The following is a 20120-nucleotide window of genomic DNA, read 5'->3' on the forward strand; positions in this document are numbered from 1 at the left end:
CGTACAATATACATCTCCACTAGCAACACATGATTTACATTATTGGTGCCCGTGAAACAATGTGTGCATAGCATACACAAAAAGTGATTTTTGACAAAAACATACTCACCTTCTTGTATGAAGTTTGGGTTTATTAACTGAAAGAGAGAAGGGGAAAAATAAGGGGGTTAGCTGATATGTTCACACATTTTTATCATGCATAATTCGATTTTTAGGATAAGGAAAGGTCGATAGTCAATTGTGGCCATATACACATAATGCCCTATTCTCCGAGGCTGGGTATTTTGCACACATTCACGTTCAAATGTTTAACAGGTGAAAACTCGGCGTACAAATCTCGCCTGTTGCTGCAATTTGTGCTCATTTATTTTTAATAAACTATGAATTACGTAGGAAAACAAATGCCCTACAGTACATTTTGATTTGATTTACCTTTACATTATAGAAGTGCTTCACACTCAGCGACTCTAGTCACAATTTGTGGGAACAGTACCACCTTCTGGATTTTACCAAGAAACCTGCCAACGCTAGATGCAGTGAGGTTTAAGATGCATTCATTCATTCATTGGCTCCCCATTGCACCCTGGGTCCGATGCTCGTGTGTTGAGTAAGTGGTTCCGCCCCGACTTAACACGACGTAGTCCGTTGACCCACGTGCCCAGAAGGGTGTGCTCATACTTGCATAGTTGTGTGTCCTTTTATTTGCATGTTCTTGTATCTTTTTTTACTTTTGTGCACTTTAGAGAACACATAAGGCTCTTATTACGAGTGGCTTGGTAAATGGACCGCAATTTCCCAACCTCTGGAGTTACCTCCACAGGGGTGATCAGTAACATTAACGTCTTATAGGGGTCGCGGCTGCATACCCTGGTTTGCCTCTTGTGACCCTGGCACTGCCCCTGTGAGCCCTGGCCTAAGAGGCGGTAAGGGCAGTCTCAGAAACAGAAGTTAAACAAGGCTGCACTGAGCCTTGTCTACTTTCTGTGCCCTATAGCTACATAGTGCATCTAGGTGTCTCCTATAGTCACAGAACATGTGAAGGGTGCATGAAATACAGGGGGGGGAGGGGGGTTATTAATTTCTGAAGTCCATACACATATAAATGAATCCAGGAAATCAAACATTAACATTCATATAGAAAATTCTAAAAAGAAAACATCAGTGATTTCATATGGAAAAATAACTTGGGTACGAAATTTGAAAAACAAATATTTCTCTCCACACACTCGTCATATTCTCACATCCTTACACATATTCATATAATGCTTCTGATTAGAAATCCAAAGAAGATTACATGAGTTTTGGTTATAAACAGGCAGGACTTATGTATATGGTAACACTATTTGGTAGAATTTGATATAATGGTCTAAAATATGTAAATGACAACAAAAATGTTAACAATTAAAATTTATTTTAGCAATACATGATGATCGTCAGAAAAACACCTTCATTATAACAGACATTTATTCATCAGCTTTTTGCCCAAGGGGCCTATATATATATATATTCAGTGAAAAAACCATAGGTTTCACACATGCTATAGTTAGCTGGAGATTTTACTCATAAAAAACCAATGAAATTCCCCCGTTATAGTTAGTGCAGGCAACTATAACTCACGCGACCGCAATCCTCTGCTGATGCTAATACTGTATTTAGACACTTATTTGCCCATGTCTTCTTCCATTAAATTTTAGCTATACATATATTACAAATAATTTTTTTTCATAAAGACACATATGTCATCAGCAGAGGATTGCGGTCGCGTGAGTTATAGTTGCCTGCACTAACTATAACGGGGGAATTTCATTGGTTTTTTATGAGTAAAATCTCCAGCTAACTATAGCATGTGTGAAACCTATGGTTTTTTCACTGAATTTGCAAGGTTTTTTAAATGCTAATTCCTAACTATAACGTGTGTGAAACCTATGGTTTTTTCAGTGAATTTATACGTTTTTTTAAATGCTAAGTTACTTTACGCCGTTCGTGGCGTGCGCGCCCACTTAACGCAGTTCGTTCCGTGCGCGCACGGTTTGCTTCGAACACCGTGCGCGCACAGTGAAAACGCGGTGCGCTTTGCGCACCGCACGCCCACTTTACGCAGTTAGTGCCGTGCACGCACGGTGGGCACGCGGTGCGCTACGCGCACCGCGTGCCCACGTTACGCTGGATGGGCAATGTACGCACGATGCGCTTCGCGCTCCGTCCGCTCACGGAGGACATATTATGCGCTTCGTTATGAAAGGTAAACAATTAAAAGTTTTTTGAATTATATATGCCATGCTCAAACGGTGCCCTGCGGGCACATTTTGCACACGGGGGTGGGAAAGTGTGGATACTGTTTTTTATAATTAATTTTTACCGTACGCGTACGGTAAGCGTAATCGGCGTTTTTTCGAAAAAAAAATAAATTACATTTTTTGCCTTGGGGGTTCTTTTGGGACACCATAATCAAGGCTAGGTGGTTGGGAGCTGTCAAACCTGCATCTTTGTATGTTTTCACCCTTTGTTTTGCCTCCCCCCCTCAGAGTGCGAGAGAGAAAATGGCGGCCGCCACTTCCTGGTTTCTACCGATTCGAATGTTTACTAAGATCTAACAGCCAATCAGAATCGCGCTCGCGCATGGCACCGTACGCGTACGGTAAGCTTACCGTAAGCGCAAGGTAAGCGCACCGTAAGCTGCCACAGATATATATATTGATTTAAATGCTATTTTCTCAGGAACTACTGAACAGATTTACACCAGACCTACAAAAGGCACTTCCTTGACCTGTAGACTACCTCTCTGCCAAATTTCAAGTAACTCTGTTCAGCCGTTCGGGCTGTAGCTGTGTCTAAAGGTCCTATGGAAAAATGCATGGGAAAAACGCGTTTTGGGACCCCCCTTTTTTCTCAGCCCCCGCTTGACGAATCCCCCCCGAGACTTTCAGGGTAGGAGCGGAGCGTAGCGCCCCATTAGTTTTGAAAATTTCGCGAGGATTCGTCGACCGGCGCCAAAGTTATTCCAAATAGAATGTTGCGGTTTTCCTATGGAAACAGGGTCCTAACTATAACTACCTACTGGCGACCGCCAGTAGGTAATATATATATATATATATATATATATATATATGTATATGACCGTGTCCCTCTGTAGTGGCGTTGACGTTCAAAGTGACATACGTTGTGCCTATATAGGTGCCACCAAAGCGCACTGACGTCAGCTTCTTTTCATGACTTTCCACGCCTGAACCACAGAGCCACACGGAACACTGACCAATGATGTGCGCAGCTAGGGCCCTTTTAGGGGTTAATCTCGAACACTGTAATCCGGGCTCAGAATGGGGAGGATGGGAGGGTTAATCTGCGGCTAAATCAAATCTCTACCAGATAAGGAGTTACTGAACGCAAGTAACTAATTAACCTGATAAACATTTCTAGCCGCAGATTTCTTAACTTAGACTAGATACCCATGTAAACCTCGCTGGGGCTGCAATAGGCTTTAGGCTTAAAGATCCTGTAGGCCCGAATGAGCAAAACGGCCATCATGCCGAACCGGACTGTCTAGGCAGTAGTGTTTTGTAAACGTGTGCAAGGAAGCCCACATTGCTGCCCGACAGATATCCAGGACAGGAACTCAACAGGCTAATGCAATGGTCGCAGCTTTGGCTCTGGTAGAGTGGGTGTGCAAAACCCTCGAGGGGGTTGCTTTTCGGTCATTGCGTAGCTGATCTTGATGCAGAGAACCATCCATTGTGAGATGTCTGCTTCTGCATTACCTTCCCTTTCTTGGCTCAGACATAATCCACAAAGAATTGATCATCCGTTCAGAACTCACAAGTAAAGTCAAGGTAGAGCGACAAAGTTCTTTTTGGGTCCAGCAGGTGGAGTCTCTCCTCTTCTTTAGGGGGTGAGACAGAGCATAAAAGGTAGGCAGAGTGATAGACTGCCCTACATGGAAAGGAGTGATCACCTTTCGTAAGAAGAATGCTCTAGTTTGAAGAACCAGTTTGTCTGGGTAGAAGTTAAGGTATGGAGGAAGTACATATAGCACCTACAGCTCACTGAACCTCTGGGCAGATGTTGTCACCACTAAGAAGGCTATTTTGATGGTCAAAAGCCCGAGTAGACAGTTGTAGAGGAGCTCAAAGGCAGGGCACATCAGAAAAGTGAGAACCAGGTTAGTTCCCACTGGGGAATAATAAAAGGCACTGGTGGGAACATGTGCTGAAGACCTTTTAGAAACCTATGTACAATAGGGTATTTGAAACGAGATGGCTGATCTGTCAGCCGCAGATATGCTGAAATGGCAGGAAAGATACATTTTCAACATGCCCGAAGCAGAGCTCTGCTAGACTTAGGTAAAAATTAACAAGAAAACCTGGGAAAGGGGTGCAGATAGGGAGGTTACCATGTTTATCTGTACATGATGCTACACACTTGCTCCAATGGCAGGCATATACCGTCTTGGTGGAGGGACACCTGGCTGCCAAGATAACATTGCAGACTTCGGGAAGAAGATCGAAAGCCGTCAACTGTCGCTGCTAAATCTTCATGCATGAAGGCGAAGCATTTTCAGGTTAGGGTGCAGAACCCTGCACTGCTGCCATGACAGAAGATCCTTCCGAAGAGGCAGCCTGATCAGAGGACCAATGCTCGTGCTCAACAGCTCGGCATTCCGGATTCTCTGTGCCCAATTTGGAGCCACAACATTGACTTGGGCCTGGTCATTCTTGATCTTCTTGAGAACACTGGGCAGGAGTGGTATTGGCAGGAAGGTGTACAGGAAGCCACAGCTCCCCTCGAGATGAAAAGCATCTTTGAGTGAAAGTTGCCTTGGAAACTCCAGCACACATAACTGACATTGCGCATTCTAAGCACAGGAGAACAGATCTAACCAAGGGTCTCACAACTCTTAGAAGAGGCCTTGCGCCACCTCTGGATTGAGACTGCATACGTGATCCACTAGGCTTTGATGACTGAGTTTGTCCGCTCTGGGGTTTAGAGAGCCTGCCAGGTGTTGAACCACTAGGGATATGCCCTGGGAGTGTAGAGATGTGGTTAAAAACCCCTTTTGTGGCCACAAAAGGGACGGAAGGTGGACTGGGGTTGGTGAGGTGCCATAGAAAGGCCCAATGACCTGCCCGTAGCACTGCTGTCCTTAAAGCGCTCCAGCACTGAATCTGCCTTCTCTTCGAACAGACAGGAGCCATCAAAGGGCATGTCCATGAGCGAAGCCTGGACATTTCCCGAAAAGCCAGTGGTTCTCAACCAGGCATGGTGCTTAAGGGCCACGACAATGAAGTCACTCTCCTCAGCGAGTATGTTGTGTCCAGCCTACATCTTATGCTGATCTTGACTGAATTCCTCGCATAAGCAATTGTTTGAAAGAGTATGACTTGGGCCGCCTCCAAGACCATGGGCAGCACTTGCGCAACTGAGTTCCAGATCATATGGGGTATCGGCCCTCGAAGCATGCGGTGTTCACTAACCGCAGTGCCTAGCTGGCAGAAGAGAACATCCTTTTTCCAAACCTATCCAGTCTTTTGGATTCCCTATCCGGTGGAGGGGTAGGGAACGCACCTGGGTTAATTTTGGAAGTGAAGGCCTGGAACACCACGCTCTCCAGGGTGGGGTCCCCTGGGGCCGGGTAATGGCGGTGGGCATTTGTCCTTTGCACTGGAGCTTCTGTGCAGGGTATAGACCACCGCACAATTAGGACGTAGGTAAGGCCTTCATTAAACATGAGTAATGGTTCGATGGGGGCAACTCCAAGCTGAAGCACCTCCGTCAAGATGTTTGTTTTGACTGCTACTGAGGGTAGTGTAAGGTTCAGGACCTCAGCCACCCTCCGCAACACCACTGCTAATAAGGCACCCTCTTCTGCAGCCATAGTAGGGGAGAGAACAGACCAGGGTCTGGCGAGGTGTCCAGTCCACTGGCATCTGCCATATCCTCATACCAGGTGTCCTAAGGATCTTCTAATGTTGGATATCCATAAGGGTCCGTAGACCCCGCCCAATCATCTCCCAATCCAGGCCTGTCATAGGAATAAGGCACTGGGTCCGATATAGGAAGTTTGCCCCTGGTCAAGCTGGAGCCTACGACAACATCCGGCTCTGTATCAGAGTGGGGAATGATGATGGGGCTGCACAACTGCTGGGCGTCAGGGGTGTCGGCACTGGAGCAGGTGCCAGAGAAGGTTGAGGTCGCTTGACCAGCGCCGGTGTGGAACAATCAGTGGATCCTTGGGGCCCAACTGGCACAGAGGGCGAACTTGCTGGCAGTAAACCACTAGGGGCTCCTCCTGGACCCATGGGGCCCGATGACGCTCCAGAGGGGTTGTCCCTCTCTAAGATGAAGTGCATGGCCTCGTAAAATTCTTTATGTTGGGCAGGGGTTGCTCCGGTTTTTGGAAATTCAGGGAGTAACAGACAGCCTAGGCGCAGTCTCCATTACTGAGCTAGGCCTCAAGTGCAGATGGCTCCACGACTCATCCAAAGACTACTTCTTTTGGTGGGACTTACCCGACCTTCCCGGCGACTCGGAAAGAGGAGACTATCGCCGTGTACGACTTCAGGAATGATGTCAGGAGCTTCCACGCCAACCGAGATCTGGAATACCATGGAGTCGATCAACGTCAGGTCGCGAGGAGCTTGAGGAACCGCTCCCTCAGCGTTTTAGGGTGCATGAGGCAGCAATACTTGCATATCTTGGTGTCGCATTATCGCTCAAGATACCAAAGACAAAACAAGTGTGGGTCCGTCAGTGACATCCGTTGGTGACAGGCACCGCATGGTTTAAAACCTGCCTTTATGGAGGACATCCTGCACACCAGGAGTCAAAGTCTCAAGAAAACCTTTGACAAAAGGTCAAGAAAGGGTCAGTCAAAAATTGGCTGGGGGCAGCCTTCTCTGGATCAGTGCTGACTGGTGCACGAAAAACAACACCGACGTTAGCGCCCGGCGTGGTGCCTATATAGGCACTGCACAGATCACTTCTGGAACAGATTAAGCCATGCAGAGCCGAACAATTTCATCTACTGATGCACAGGTGTACTACTCACCAAAAGTTTCTGGATCCAGTCTGATGCCTGGGGAATATTCTACAGTAAGGAATCTGTGGCTAGAAGTCCCTATCAGATCAAATTTAATTAATCACTTTTTTATTCACCGAGTCATTTTGAGGATGAATATATATCAAAGTCCTTGGTTTTCAAATCTATTTGAAGGTTGAAATCAAGGAACAAAAAGCACTGTTCTGTTACTGGATATATTTCTCAATTTGGCATCCCTCAAAATTCCAGTGGATTGTGCTAATGTTTCCAGTTCTATGTGCCTTAGAGGTGCAACTCAATCAAATTCATTGTATCAGAAAACTCTGCGCCTTTACAAGGAAATAACCCTGTGCTTCGTGATAATCAACTACCTGGTGGATACAATGATCACCTACATCCGCCCTTCAAGAGGAAATCAATTCTTCAATCTCTGCCTGTTGGCCAAACATCAGTGGCTCTTGGTAAAATGCCCAAGAACCTTGTGCCTAACCATCTTCCACTGTCGCTAGTCAATGACACAGACGTTTGAAACACTTATGTCCTATCGTACCCCCCACCCTAATGCAAACTTACTTCAAAGTGTGTCAAGTGGGAATTGGAAGCTCAGATTATGAGGTTTTTGTAACTTTTTACAAATTCTAATATCCCTCTAGGCATCTTGTTTGGTAAATGTGTAGGCCCGACACAGAGACTGTCTTCCTTTCATATAAGATGAGGAGAGTCAATATTTCCTCTTTGACGGCCAATCATACGCCGTTTCTCTTCTGAATCCCTCCATCTCTCCATTGAACCACAGCAACCTTGGTTTGTAGACCAGAGTTTAGAGACACATTGGGAGCCAGGTATGAAGGCTGATTATTACCAGAGTTCTATGGAGTCTACCAAAACAGGCCTAATTCGTTTCTTTTTTATCTTCTCAAGCATTGAAATAATACTTACTAATCTGGTGTACCTCATGTGAGAAACCCCTGTGCACAGTGAAAATGAACTACTGTTTACGTTCGGTGATCAACTAAGAGTTAAAAGTAAACTGGTGATTTTCGATTTTTTTTATTTTTTTTTCCTGAAAAACTGCTTTTATTTGCATCCACACATTAAAGTGTCAGAGACACACACAGCTGTGTAGCAAATGGTATACCTAATACAGTGCTTAAATTGTGCTGGTGGTTGCAGATAGCAGACACTAGCGATCATTTTTGGTACCAAGACCTACTTCTCATCATTAGACTTGACCCGGAGCAAGGGTGGGTATGACAGAAAAAACGTAATGAAGTGGAAAGAAAAGCAGTGAGAACCGGAGAAAGCAGGGATGAAGAAGAACATGCAAGAGTGAAATAAAGAAACAGTAGATGTAGAATGGGGGAATACAGAGGTTTTAAGTGGAATCAAGATTATACAGGCTTGGTATATGGCGCCACTTTGTTTTATTATTACAAATGAAGCACTTGTTTAGTACTAATTTACATAAACTGCACTTCAACCTTTACACATATAAGGGAATCAGCTTCTCTCTTTTCTTTCTGCCAAGGAGACCCTCCAGTAATGATCAAAGCACAAAAGCCTTTCCACAAGGATTTGCAGATCGCAGTTATCACATGACCTTGCCACAGGGGCCATTTCATATATGCTGTCTGCAAGCAAAATTATTTATCCATAAACCCATTGCGCTACTTTAGATGAGTCAAAACTTCCACTAGACAAACCTCTAATCTCTCTCTCTCTCTCTCTCTCTCTCACTCTAGGAAGAACATTAATCACTGGAGTTATCTTGGCATCTTTAATGTTGCCTGAAAAATGCTGGAGGCCAGGAACAGTGGCAGCAGGTGCTTTTCAAACCATAACATACTTGCAAAGACTACGCCTCCACCCGAAGTCAGCACCTTGCTGCAGTCGCACAGCCCTAGAGCCGGCCCTAACGCCTGTGATGAGGTCGAACTACTGTGAAACCGCATCAGCAAATGCATGAAATGTATTGTGCAGTAATGACTAAAAATGAATTACCTGCAAGCTGTTAGGCGATTTGTTGGCGAGTGGGCTCTATTGTATTGTGTGTAGTCTTCTAAGTAGTGGCGGCTCATCCATAGGTGCAAATGAGTGTTGTCCCGCTACCCGGGAGCTGCCACACAATTTCAGATAAATGCACTGTTTCTTTGTTTTTTAACCCTCCTGACAACTAAAAACATTTATAAAACCTTATGTGAGCTGTGCCGCAATTTCGCAGTTCCAGTTGTGTAGGGGGGAGGTGTGGGGTCCTCCCCTCGAAATGCCTATAGGGAACGGGGCTGCCATGAATAAAAGTGTGCATTTTGTGCTGGACAAGAGCTGTGGCAAGCCCAATCTGACATGTGCATTTCAAAGGCCTCTGATTTCCACTGTAGCAGAGAGCCTGGGGGTCTAAGACAACAAGACCATTGCCTTCGATGGAACACTGAGTTGGCCTGCTCAAGCCAATCCCAATGCTGCTCTCATGTACTTTAATAAAAGCCGAAAATTCTCCATTTTAAAGAGCAATGTTAAGATTGGCTGGGCTGCGCCGGGCTGGTACGAAGCAAACTCCACTGCACTGCATGGCATGCAGCGTGGGGGCGGTGGGATAGCATATTACTTGGGGATCTGAGAAGGTGCACATCCTGAGCATGCCAGGGTGAGAGCGGCGCTGAGAGGGTATTGCAGGAGGATGTGTGTAGCAGTAGTGCAGCGGACAACTGAAAGTGCATGAAGCCCTTTACGAATCGTAACTAGATGAGCAGTAACAATGATAAAGAGCCTGCACTGTTGAGCCGCTGTGCCAGAAACAATCATCTAGTTCACTTTTAAATAATGTACTGTGTTTCCATTAGTCTTGAATCATCCGTCCTGATGTGCATTAAGTACAGTTGTGTGTCTGTGGCCATGAGGCCTCACACTGCAGAAATCTGGAGTTATTTTCATTTCCACAATAATTTCATTAAAATCTTTAAAAAAAAAAATAAAAAAAAATGTAAAAGTGAAGGTTTCTGGGCTTTTCAGAGAACTAGCGTTGCTTAATTATATTCAACTCTCTTTCAGACGTCGGAGTTTTAAATTAAGGTTTGTACATGAGGATCTATTTTATGTTACAATAAATATCTTGAAGGTTGGATTCGTTTTTAGGTCGAGCATTCGAGACCGCTTGTATATACTTCAGTATATACTTATATGTGTATGTACTTTGTTGGCTCTGGAGATCAGCCCTAGGACTTGGCTGCTTCCGCTTAGGGTTTTTTTTTGCTATTCAACTGTCTTAAAAGAAAACGACCAGCAGGGGTCAGTAAAATACCAGAATTGCTTTCTGCTTAGGGACTTTATTTTTTTTTTTTTTTTGGCTACTGCCTCTATTTAACTTTCTTGATAGAAAATGACCAGCAGAGGTCGGTAAAATACCAGAATCACTTTAGCATTCTCTAGATTCCAGTTCATAGATATGGCCTTCCATGAGCACCCGTAGACAATAATATATTTTTCAAATCTTGTATTTTTAGTGATATGACCACCAAAGGCCCCGGTTTTATATTAAAAATAGAGCTTTGGGCTATACCATTTCCCGCTGAAATGCAATATTTCTCTCCATGTTTTCCCCTACCTGGCGTGTCACGCAGTATGGTGCTTATTTTACCTCTATGTTAAAGAACAGTAGATGTTTCAGCACCAAAGGCATGTCAATCGCTGCTTGTTGCCACCCTGTCTCCTTTGATCCACGCCCAGGGGATTGGATCTCTTACTGGCGGCGGGAGACAGTGTCTCCCAATTAGCCGCTACGCACTTTTTTGTTAGTATTCGCCTTTGACAAAGCCGAGAGCTTGTTGTGTATTGACGTACTTCAGACTGCGTTTGCCCAGGGCGAAACGTGACGGCTCTGCACTCCGAGTGCTGGTGAAAACACAAGTGCGTCGTGGCGCTACAGTGTAAGGAGTGAAATGATGGTGCACTCCTTGTCTTTCCCACAATGGGGGCAGGGATCCGACACTTGACCAGCCCTCCCTGCCCACAGGAAGCAAGACACCGGAACGAACGTGAGTGGACTGTGTTGTTTCTCACAGAAACACAATACATTCCGTTGTGTGGAAACCTAATGGGGGCGGAGCACACAAATGCCACAGCAGTCTTACGTAATTGACAGGTTATCAATACATATGTCAAAAATGACACTGGTCACGGTCGCAGTAACAGTCTGACCTAGACTCCTTCGTAGAAGCTGTTATTATGTCCCAGCTCAGGGGCTCTCTTGACATGCATTGTAGTTGGATGAAAGGCTGAGTCGACCAAGCGTGGAGTACAGATTCCTAGATCGATACTTAACCCACTCAGCCAGGTACTGACATTTAACTTTGGGATCCCGTTGTTTTGAAAGCCTAAACAATTGACTGAGAATGATGGACTTGACGTGATTTGCACAAGATCACACCGGATCGTCGTGAAGGAGTTAGGATAGCAGTCTAGGGCGAGTTGAGAGCTCGAGGTAAGCTAGCTCACCCATGTATTAAGGTTCCTCGCTTTAGGGTCCCCGCCCGCTTCCCTGAACGCACTCCCCAGAAGAAGAGCAAGCTCCTATATTGTATTGCCAGCGCCACGCCCACTGGGCGCTTTCCACTACCGCTGGAGCAAGTAGTCCGCGCTCAAGCCTAGACTGATCGTCTACGGAGCGCTTTTTATTATTAATCCGTTGCTTTTGTGCGCCTCGACCAATGGGCGTTAATGAGTGACTGCCGGATCAATGCGCGCTGCTGTGTGCTCCTCGTAGCCGGGCGCTTTTGAAAACCGTGGCAGGCGGGGCGTAACTCCACTGGTCCCCCCTGGGCACTCACACACCACACGGCAGAACCTGCACTGTTTCTCCCGAGTATGTGACAGACACCCACTACTGTGCTACCCACTGTACCGACTTCAGAAGGATGAAGGGCGAGGTTAGTCCAGCTGGGATTAGAACCACTGCCTAGAGGCTACAGTGCGATTTCTGCAGTAGGCGCACAACCCATTGACCTACCCAGGCTGAGCACGCTATCAGGATAAAGAGGTGAGAGATATGTCCTGTCCAGTACCACTCAAAAGTGATCACTACTAGCGATTGAATCCAAAGCGGTAATTAATACCAGCACAATTGTATTCTGTTATCAATTGTTAAAGCATGGAATGTTGAGTATGTCCGTCCTGTCTAGTGCCAAGTCAGTGACCTAAGGCTACACACAACGGTGTGCAGCAGAGCTTGAACACACACACCTGTCTTGCCTTCCATTACTTACCAGTTTATTTTAGCCACCTGGGAAGGATAAACGTCTGAGTCTGCTATTCCGCGGTTCACACCTGTGATCAGGGAGTCTGCCTTGCGTGTCTTCCAGCAAGCAGTTTAAGAGTTTTGTATAGCACCCACAGCGCACAAGCGCATACGAGGCACCGCAGGCAGGGGTTTCAGAGATGGGCGAGCCACTGAAAGAAGTCAAGCTCGAACCAGAAGCCCGGCTCTGGCACAGCTCGAGGTCCGGAGCCCAAGACAAATCGAGCTTTAATGGGAGGCAATGTGATCCCCGACATCAGCGGCTGCCCCTGCAACCCCGGGAAACAGGTTGTAATCTCTGCAAATCTCCCGGTGCCGGAAAAAAATGGTATACAGTATTCTGTGTGCTCTATGTAAAACTGCCAAAAAAAATGACATCTAATCTCATCCTCCAAGAATTAAGAACACTGTATCAACCTGTGACGTCAGAAAGAGATACCAATTGAGGAGCTGAAACATAGAGTGACAAACTCGAAAATCTGTATCAATCTTGGCTTCTTTAGTCGACCAAATTGTGTGATCCTCGGCAAATGCTTTATTTCTCCAACCTCCTTTTTATTCATCATCACATATGAGAGCAGCTTCAAATACTGTGAATTCAGGAACGAGCTGTACAAAAACCTCTTGAGTTTGATTTAATAGCCTATAATGTTGTTCCATCTGACAGTACGCATCTCTTCATTTGAGGGCAGGGGCCATCTTCTTGGATCGCCCTTGGGATAGAGTGATTATATCGTCTTTGTTTATCTGTAGCTTACCTCCTCTAAGGTTAGGTAGCAGTAAAGGATAGCAGGCAAAACTACTGCTACCTCTCTTTTTCTTTATGCAGATTTATATAGCGCGAACTCCATGGGAAGGTATTGGTGCGCTTTACACAAGCACCAGTTGCGTTATACAAGGATACATTTATTTATGTAGGCACAGGGAGATTAAGTGATTTGCCCAGAGTCACAGGATGTGGAGTGGACCCTGAGGCTCGAACCTTGGTTTCCCAGCTCCAGAGTCGGCAGCTCTGGCCGGGAGACAACATCCGCTCATGGAGTTGAGACAAAACTACATTAATCACTTTACACCAAACGCGCCAGAGGCGCGGGCCTGAGAGGTAGTAGCACAGTTGAGTGAGTAGGAAACTGTTTTCCATGGTTAGAAACTCTAGGGGGCTGGGTGAGTGATTAGCCAGGTCTTCTCAAGCTGTTGGTGAAATGTTCACACATGGATGTACTGAGCTTGCCCGACATACATCGGATGTGGGTGATGATGTTAACACTTGTTACAGCACTACAAAAGCGGAAACTGCTGCACCTATACAATCTGTCGTTTTTATATAAAGCACTCATAATTATAATGTAGTGATGCAATCTTGAAGTATGTGGCAAGATGGCCACCTCGCTGCAGGTTATCAAAAACGCGGTTTCTGGGCTTTCAGCTACAAAGCAGAGCTGTTCGTTGAGATTTGCCCATCGAAGCAAACCAGCGACCACACCCTAATGCATTCTTTTATTTTACGAAAACCCAGTTCTCGAAAACTGTCCATAATAAAAGGAGCGACATGGGCGCTTTAAGGGGGGAGGCTGGTGTATGTTATGGGGTTATGTCTTTATCTCCCCCCCCCCTTAAGGATTACGTCGGCCTGTAGTCTGTTAAACAATTATCGTCGCACATCACCGGGCGGTCTGTAATAGGCACCATATACCTGTTTGCAAGAAATTGGTCACCCCTTCCCTTTATGGCACAATAATGTGAGCGGTACCGCCTCCACCCACAGGCACTCTGGTCACAGGACTTAAGCTGAAGGTTGCAGAATACGAGCACACACCGTGGAAACACCCCCCCCCCCCCAATTACACACAAACGCACAAAAACACTCCATTGGCAACATCGGCTATGCATTTGCAGCATCAAGATACTAAGGAATGGGCAAACAGTGTTATACACCCCAAGCCTGTTTTGGCTTATAGCACGTGTGCGTTTAAGCCCATGGCATCGTTTAAACAAGCATAATAGGTCTCGCCTTTCATTAACTTAAAGCCATTTGCTTTGCTATACAATACCATTAGCAAAGCAAATGGCTTTAACTTAATCAAAGGTGAGACCTATTGCATTTTCAATGCTTGTTTACCGAAGTCATCAGCGGACAGATATTACCTGCAACATGCCTAATCCTCTAGAGCCTCTCTACCGGCTACAAAGAGAACCCACACTTTATTTACAAATTGAGCTAAATGAAAAGCGGACATTTTTGCTGACTAGGTTGGGGCTAAAAATAATTTGTTACCTAGCCGCATTCCCAACCCGAGGCACATGGCTTGCATCACTTCCAGTATGTCCCTGTGATAGTCGTTCATGCCAAAGCACTATGCTCTATTTTATTCTTTCGTTTTTATACCCCCCAGAGAAAGCAATTTATTCGCCCACCTTTACTTACTGTTGGGATCAGAAATCAGGAACTGGCAATGGAATATTTACTCTCATTAGACTCAACCGAAATTATATACTGGTTTGAATTCTCTTTTTACCGCTTTTAAGATCCCTAGCAAATATTAACTTCTGTTCAAAAATGCATAATCTCTGTGTATGTGGACTTGTTGGCTTTTAAAGTTTTATCTGTAAATATGTATTTGCAACCTTTTATGGCTCTTTTCAAGAGTCAAATAAAGTATTTTCTGATCTGACTATTTAACTTAAATATTCCCCTTAAAAGAAAGCTAGTATTTAAGGGACAATTTAGTGACGGAAAGTACCTACAAAAGGCACACACCCAAGGCACCGAACTTTTTATTTGAGTTTTATATAGCGCTGGCTAGACCCGGAGTTATCAGAGCACTTTACATGAGGAACGGTGAGTTACAAGTTACATCTGTTACAAGAGCATAGATAAAACATAGGACAGAAAGGCAATGTTACGGTAGTTCGTAGGTGGGAGGGGGAGGAAAGGAGACATGAACAGGGAGACGGGAACTGTTCCCGAAAGTCTCCTCAGTTAGAGTCATTGTACACAAATGTTAAAAAACAATCACCAGGTTAGAGCCCCAGAAACCAAACTATCCTTCAAAATTATGTTCCCAATAAAACAGATAGCTGGGAACTATCTCTGCAAAAAATCATGCCTTACATCCTCTCTGCAGTCTTCAGTAACAACTTCTTGCCTTCTGTGATGGTGGCAGCATCCCGTTTGCTGGCCTACCAATATCCTTTCTGGTCCTATTATAGAGTGCACCTACAGCTCTACATGTCTCACGAAAAAGAGCTGCAGAGACGTCACTTCCGCCCTGATAGAACCAGGCTGGCTGTCGTTCCAAGACTGTACTATCGTCGAGATTTGCTGCGTCACACAGAGTCCCCTCGACCTCTTCACCAGGTACAAATATGCAACACTGGGGACAACACAAGACGGGGCATTGCCGGACTGGAAGTGCACAAAAGGGAACGGCAGAGGGCGAGCCTTCTCCAGCAACGCACCAAGAATCTGTAAACATTGTCATGCGTTTCAGGATTGCGCCTTGCCCCTGCTAATCAGATTGGAGCTGGGGACAGGCCTCTTGAAGAACCATGTCACCCATGACAGATGAGGGGCTTCTCAGCTCCCACCGCCCAGCAGGCTCAACGCCTTCCCACTTCCCTGACATAGTGCACTCAAGCTTGAATCGTCTCATTTGACCTTGAGTTGCAACATTCTGCTGCTCTCCAGCTAGGTTTGAGCCGCAAAATATATCAATAGCCACGTCACAGAATAATAAAGACAAATACATTTAGGTTAAAAGGACTGCTGGAAATGTTATTTTCAGTTTGGCATTTCTAATACTGTCTTTGTCCATCTCTTGACCTGGATGTGTTTGACACCAACCATCTGTTCTTCTCTCCTCACTCATCATGTTCTCTAAATATATATTTCGTGTATATAGCAAAACGTATAACTACTCAAGATTAATACACAAGGATTGTTCTTCTTGAAAAGTGGCGGCACCACGAGAGCAGCCATCCCTTAAAAAGCTACGCGAAGTAAACTTTAGATGAAATTTAAAAATTGCCTTTTTTTTCAAAACGCAGCCCACCTAAAATTGAAACGTACATTATTTAGATAGATGCAGTGCCCAGTAATGAGCAAAGGTTGAACTGTACTTCCTATACAATGTTTCAAGGAATAGGAAAGTTGAGTGACTTCCTGGAATTCTGTAATACTTTCATTGTAACTTGTCAACCCTAAATCGAAGATTGGTAAACGAGCAACGAAATAAAAACAGTATCCATTGAAATCAGAGCACATATAAAATGGAGTCATTACAGGTAGCTATTTACTTATTAAATAGTGTAGTTGCAGCAACAATTGAGGGTATTTAAAGTGATCAAGCAAAGTTAGCGCTCTAAGTAGGTAGGCTGTGCAGAGTGCCCACTACCTCCATAAATTCAAGCCTGCATTAGGTGGAAAAGCCGCTCCTACAAACAACCTGTGCTCTGTGCGCCACTCTTTAGGGGCAGTTCACCTCTTGACAAGCCCAATTAGGGGGGTGAGCCCCTACGGCAGAGAGGCTGCACTCTGTGTGCAGCTCTTCACTCTCTCCACATGCTCAAGTCTCTTTACATAGCCTAGGGTTTACTCCATAGAGTTAAGTATGGCAGTCATACTTTACATTAAGAAATCCTAAGAAACACACTGGAAAAATTAAAGGTTAAAGTCATGTTACAGTTCGATCAGGTAGAAATGTCTTACTTTACATAAAAAACTTAGGCACTGAAAAAAACAAAGGTTAAAGTGAGGTTATAGTTAGATGAAAATATCACTTAAAAATACCAGCTAATTGCCCCAGCGTTTAAACAATGGCTTAAGAGGCTGCTATCTATTTTTAACCAGGAAAAGGGGGTGTATGAAAGGAAGGGCCGGAGGGCTAGAAAATTAGGCAAATGTATCTTGGCCTCGATTTATAGTTGGAAAACAGACCGGGCAGTAGGCTACATTCGATTAACTATGAATGTTTGCACTTTAAGTATGCCGTATATCAATTGTTACTGTTAAATAGATGGCATCCGAATCCCTAAGGTCCTATTTTTTTTTAATATTGTATTGTATCCAATACCTGTTTTTTGTTTGCTAAATCTACTCATGAATTATATTTCTATTTTTTTCTATGATGGTGTTGAATAAAAAAAATTAAAAAATACCAGCTAAGCTGAGCTAACTATAACTTGCCCTTCCGCCATGCACTGCTTAGGACCTCAAATATTACATCACACACAACATGTTAAGGGACATCATTAAATATTACAAACACTCAGATAAAGTTGGCCTCAACACACCACACCACCGTGCGTACATCACAATTTACTCAATGCTGTCGAACAAGCTATCTAAATAGGCTGAGCTCAACGAAAAACGGCACACCCATCTATATACACAACACACTTAATTTGCACAATTAACCAATATGGACCATTACAAACAGACACTGAACACATCGACACTCCCAATGCACTGTAAAGCTAAAACACACAGCACACAACAGTGGCATGGAAATTTGAGAACCAGAGGAGGACACTCAGATTCAGACAGTGCTGTAGTGTCATATGAATGGTTGATAGCTGCCACTAGAATCATGTGGTAGGGGAAGTCCAAATTATGCAGCAGGGCTGAGTAAATTATGCAGTAAGAGAAGGCAAATTAGGGAGCAGAATGTTGAACATCGGGTGAGTATTACTTCATTATTTTGACATTTTTACACATGTTAATACTCTCTGGGCATAGGTTGCACTTCCTTAGTGCCAGTTTAACCCCCAAATATAGAAACAAAGCTGTAAAAAGGCGACCAATCAACCTTTACATAGGGCCTTCCACTGCGAGGCAACATGTGTTGCTGCGTTTTTAGTGACTTTTTAACCACTGGAGCTAGAATTTTTTTGTTGAAATTGGCAGATTATGCAGCAAATGATGGATTATGTAGCAAATGTGGCAAACCCATATATATGTGAATAACACCGCTGCTACACAATAGCATAATTCCACTGGCTCTGGCAATACCCCTGCTGCTAACATGACAAAGTATACATGGGTACATTGTTTAACTAATTAGTCCAGTTGCTTTTTCCAAAGTGGAGCAAAGGAGATGTTGGGAGGACACTTGTTTCTTGGTCCACTGGCAAGGACTAGGGTGGGGCAAGTGGCTACTCAAGCTCTCTCTCCATTGGCGGGCCTGTTTGAAAGTTTTTTTCTTTGCGTTCTGACTCGAAGCCATATACATCCGAAAAAGACTATGAGCCCCAGAATGCAAAGAAAAGACCTTTCCAGAATGACCTATTCGCACAAGTAGCTGAGAATCTTAAAACCTCTCATGTCGAGATTTCTCATCACTATCCATTTCACCACACTAGCCAAATCTGTATGCTCTTGAGATAGTCCCCCCTAATTTCTCAGGCAGTCTTTATGGCAAGATCAAGTCTCGACTACCTGCAGCTCCCAAAGGCCACCCTCCCCAGTCAACTAAAGCTTTCTCGGATTCTCCACTTCCCTTATTTGACATGTGTAGAGACCCCCTAGCGGAACACTTTACATGTACCTGTGCCAGCACAAGAAGTAAAAGGACAGAGAAGGGGTGCTGATCTGTAGAGCAGCGGTACAATGTGTTGTGAGCTGAAGGTGATTGGTTTTGAATGGTATGACGTGTTTCATAATTAACTGCTGCCCATAAATCATTCTGTATCTGCTCTGGCACTGAATTTAATAGCTGGAATTAAGTGCTTAAAAAAGACTGCAGCCAGATGAGACGATTCTACTTAATCCCATAAAAGCATTATGCAGTCGGGGTATGCACTTGGAGGAGAGAGCCTTCCAAACTATCAGTGAAACAAGCCACACTGTTAGTAAATACTTGGATTGCGAGAATTTGCTGTCCCTGCAAAAGCTAAGCTACAATCTCCCCAATCCAAATACTTAATTAATTGTCCTCCTTTTCAGTAAGATGTATGGACAGGCTTTAGGTAATAGGCAATTCCTGTAATACATGTGTGAAACTACTTGTTCAGCTGAAAATCATTAATAAAAAGAAAACAAGATTTGGCAGAGCCAATTGCTCTCGCTTATGAGAGTTATTGGAACTGTTTTGTAGCCATGCTGTACTGCAATGTGGATACTCTACAGTGTGGCTAAAACTAATTTTAAAAGGCGCTATTATGCAACCAGGGGTAAGGAGTTTATTTTTTACGTGTATTAGCACTAGACTGATCATATCCTTTTTTTATTAATATTTTTTGCCACGCTTCAAAACATCATGGCACAAATCATTGCCAAAGTCTGCAATGCCCATTCTGTACAGCATAAACACAAAGCAAAGGCGAGGCCCATTGGCTTTGCCAATGCTTGTTACATCTCGGCACAACACCCCTGTGATTCTGAGCTAATCAGTTGACATCCCTATGTGTTAAAAAGTCCCATTTAGGAAAAATCCCATCTCATAAAGAAAGCAATTACACCCATGTCCATGTGTTAGTGAAAATACATATGGAAGCAGATAACATCTGTTGTCAAAAGAAATATCAATTTTGAAGGTGCAAAGGGCTTCCTTGAAGTGTGTGTGACCGGGAAACCGTTATAAATGGCTAGAGGTTCCACAAGGACAACAGGGAAGAAGAAAAAATAATAGTGCCTTATTCAGCAGAAAATAAGAATCACATTGAAGCCAACAAATGTTATGCAACCGGTAGGCTGCAAGTCCTTCGTTGTATACAACATCTCTAACAAGCAAAGGTTGGCTTATCTCCTTTCAGTTGCAGATAGCTACACTCAGGTTGTTAAACTGCTGAAAGTTTTGC

The 20120-nt window shown here is 44.4% G+C and overlaps 1 protein-coding gene across 6 annotated transcripts in view; it reads right to left on the bottom strand.

The window, feature by feature from the left end:
• Positions 1-20120, bottom strand: part of KALRN (kalirin RhoGEF kinase) — a 1569312-nt gene that overhangs the window by 41963 nt on the left and 1507229 nt on the right. For all 6 annotated transcript variants that reach the window (XM_085647304.1, XM_085647302.1, XM_085647305.1 and 3 more), the window contains one exon: positions 110-137. In XM_085647304.1, the coding sequence (XP_085503430.1) occupies positions 110-137 (28 nt within the window). The remainder of the gene's footprint in view (positions 1-109; positions 138-20120) is intronic.

The sequence above is a fragment of the Triturus cristatus genome, chromosome 3_2, assembly GCF_964204655.1.
Source record: "Triturus cristatus chromosome 3_2, aTriCri1.1, whole genome shotgun sequence".
NCBI lineage: Eukaryota > Metazoa > Chordata > Amphibia > Caudata > Salamandridae > Triturus > Triturus cristatus.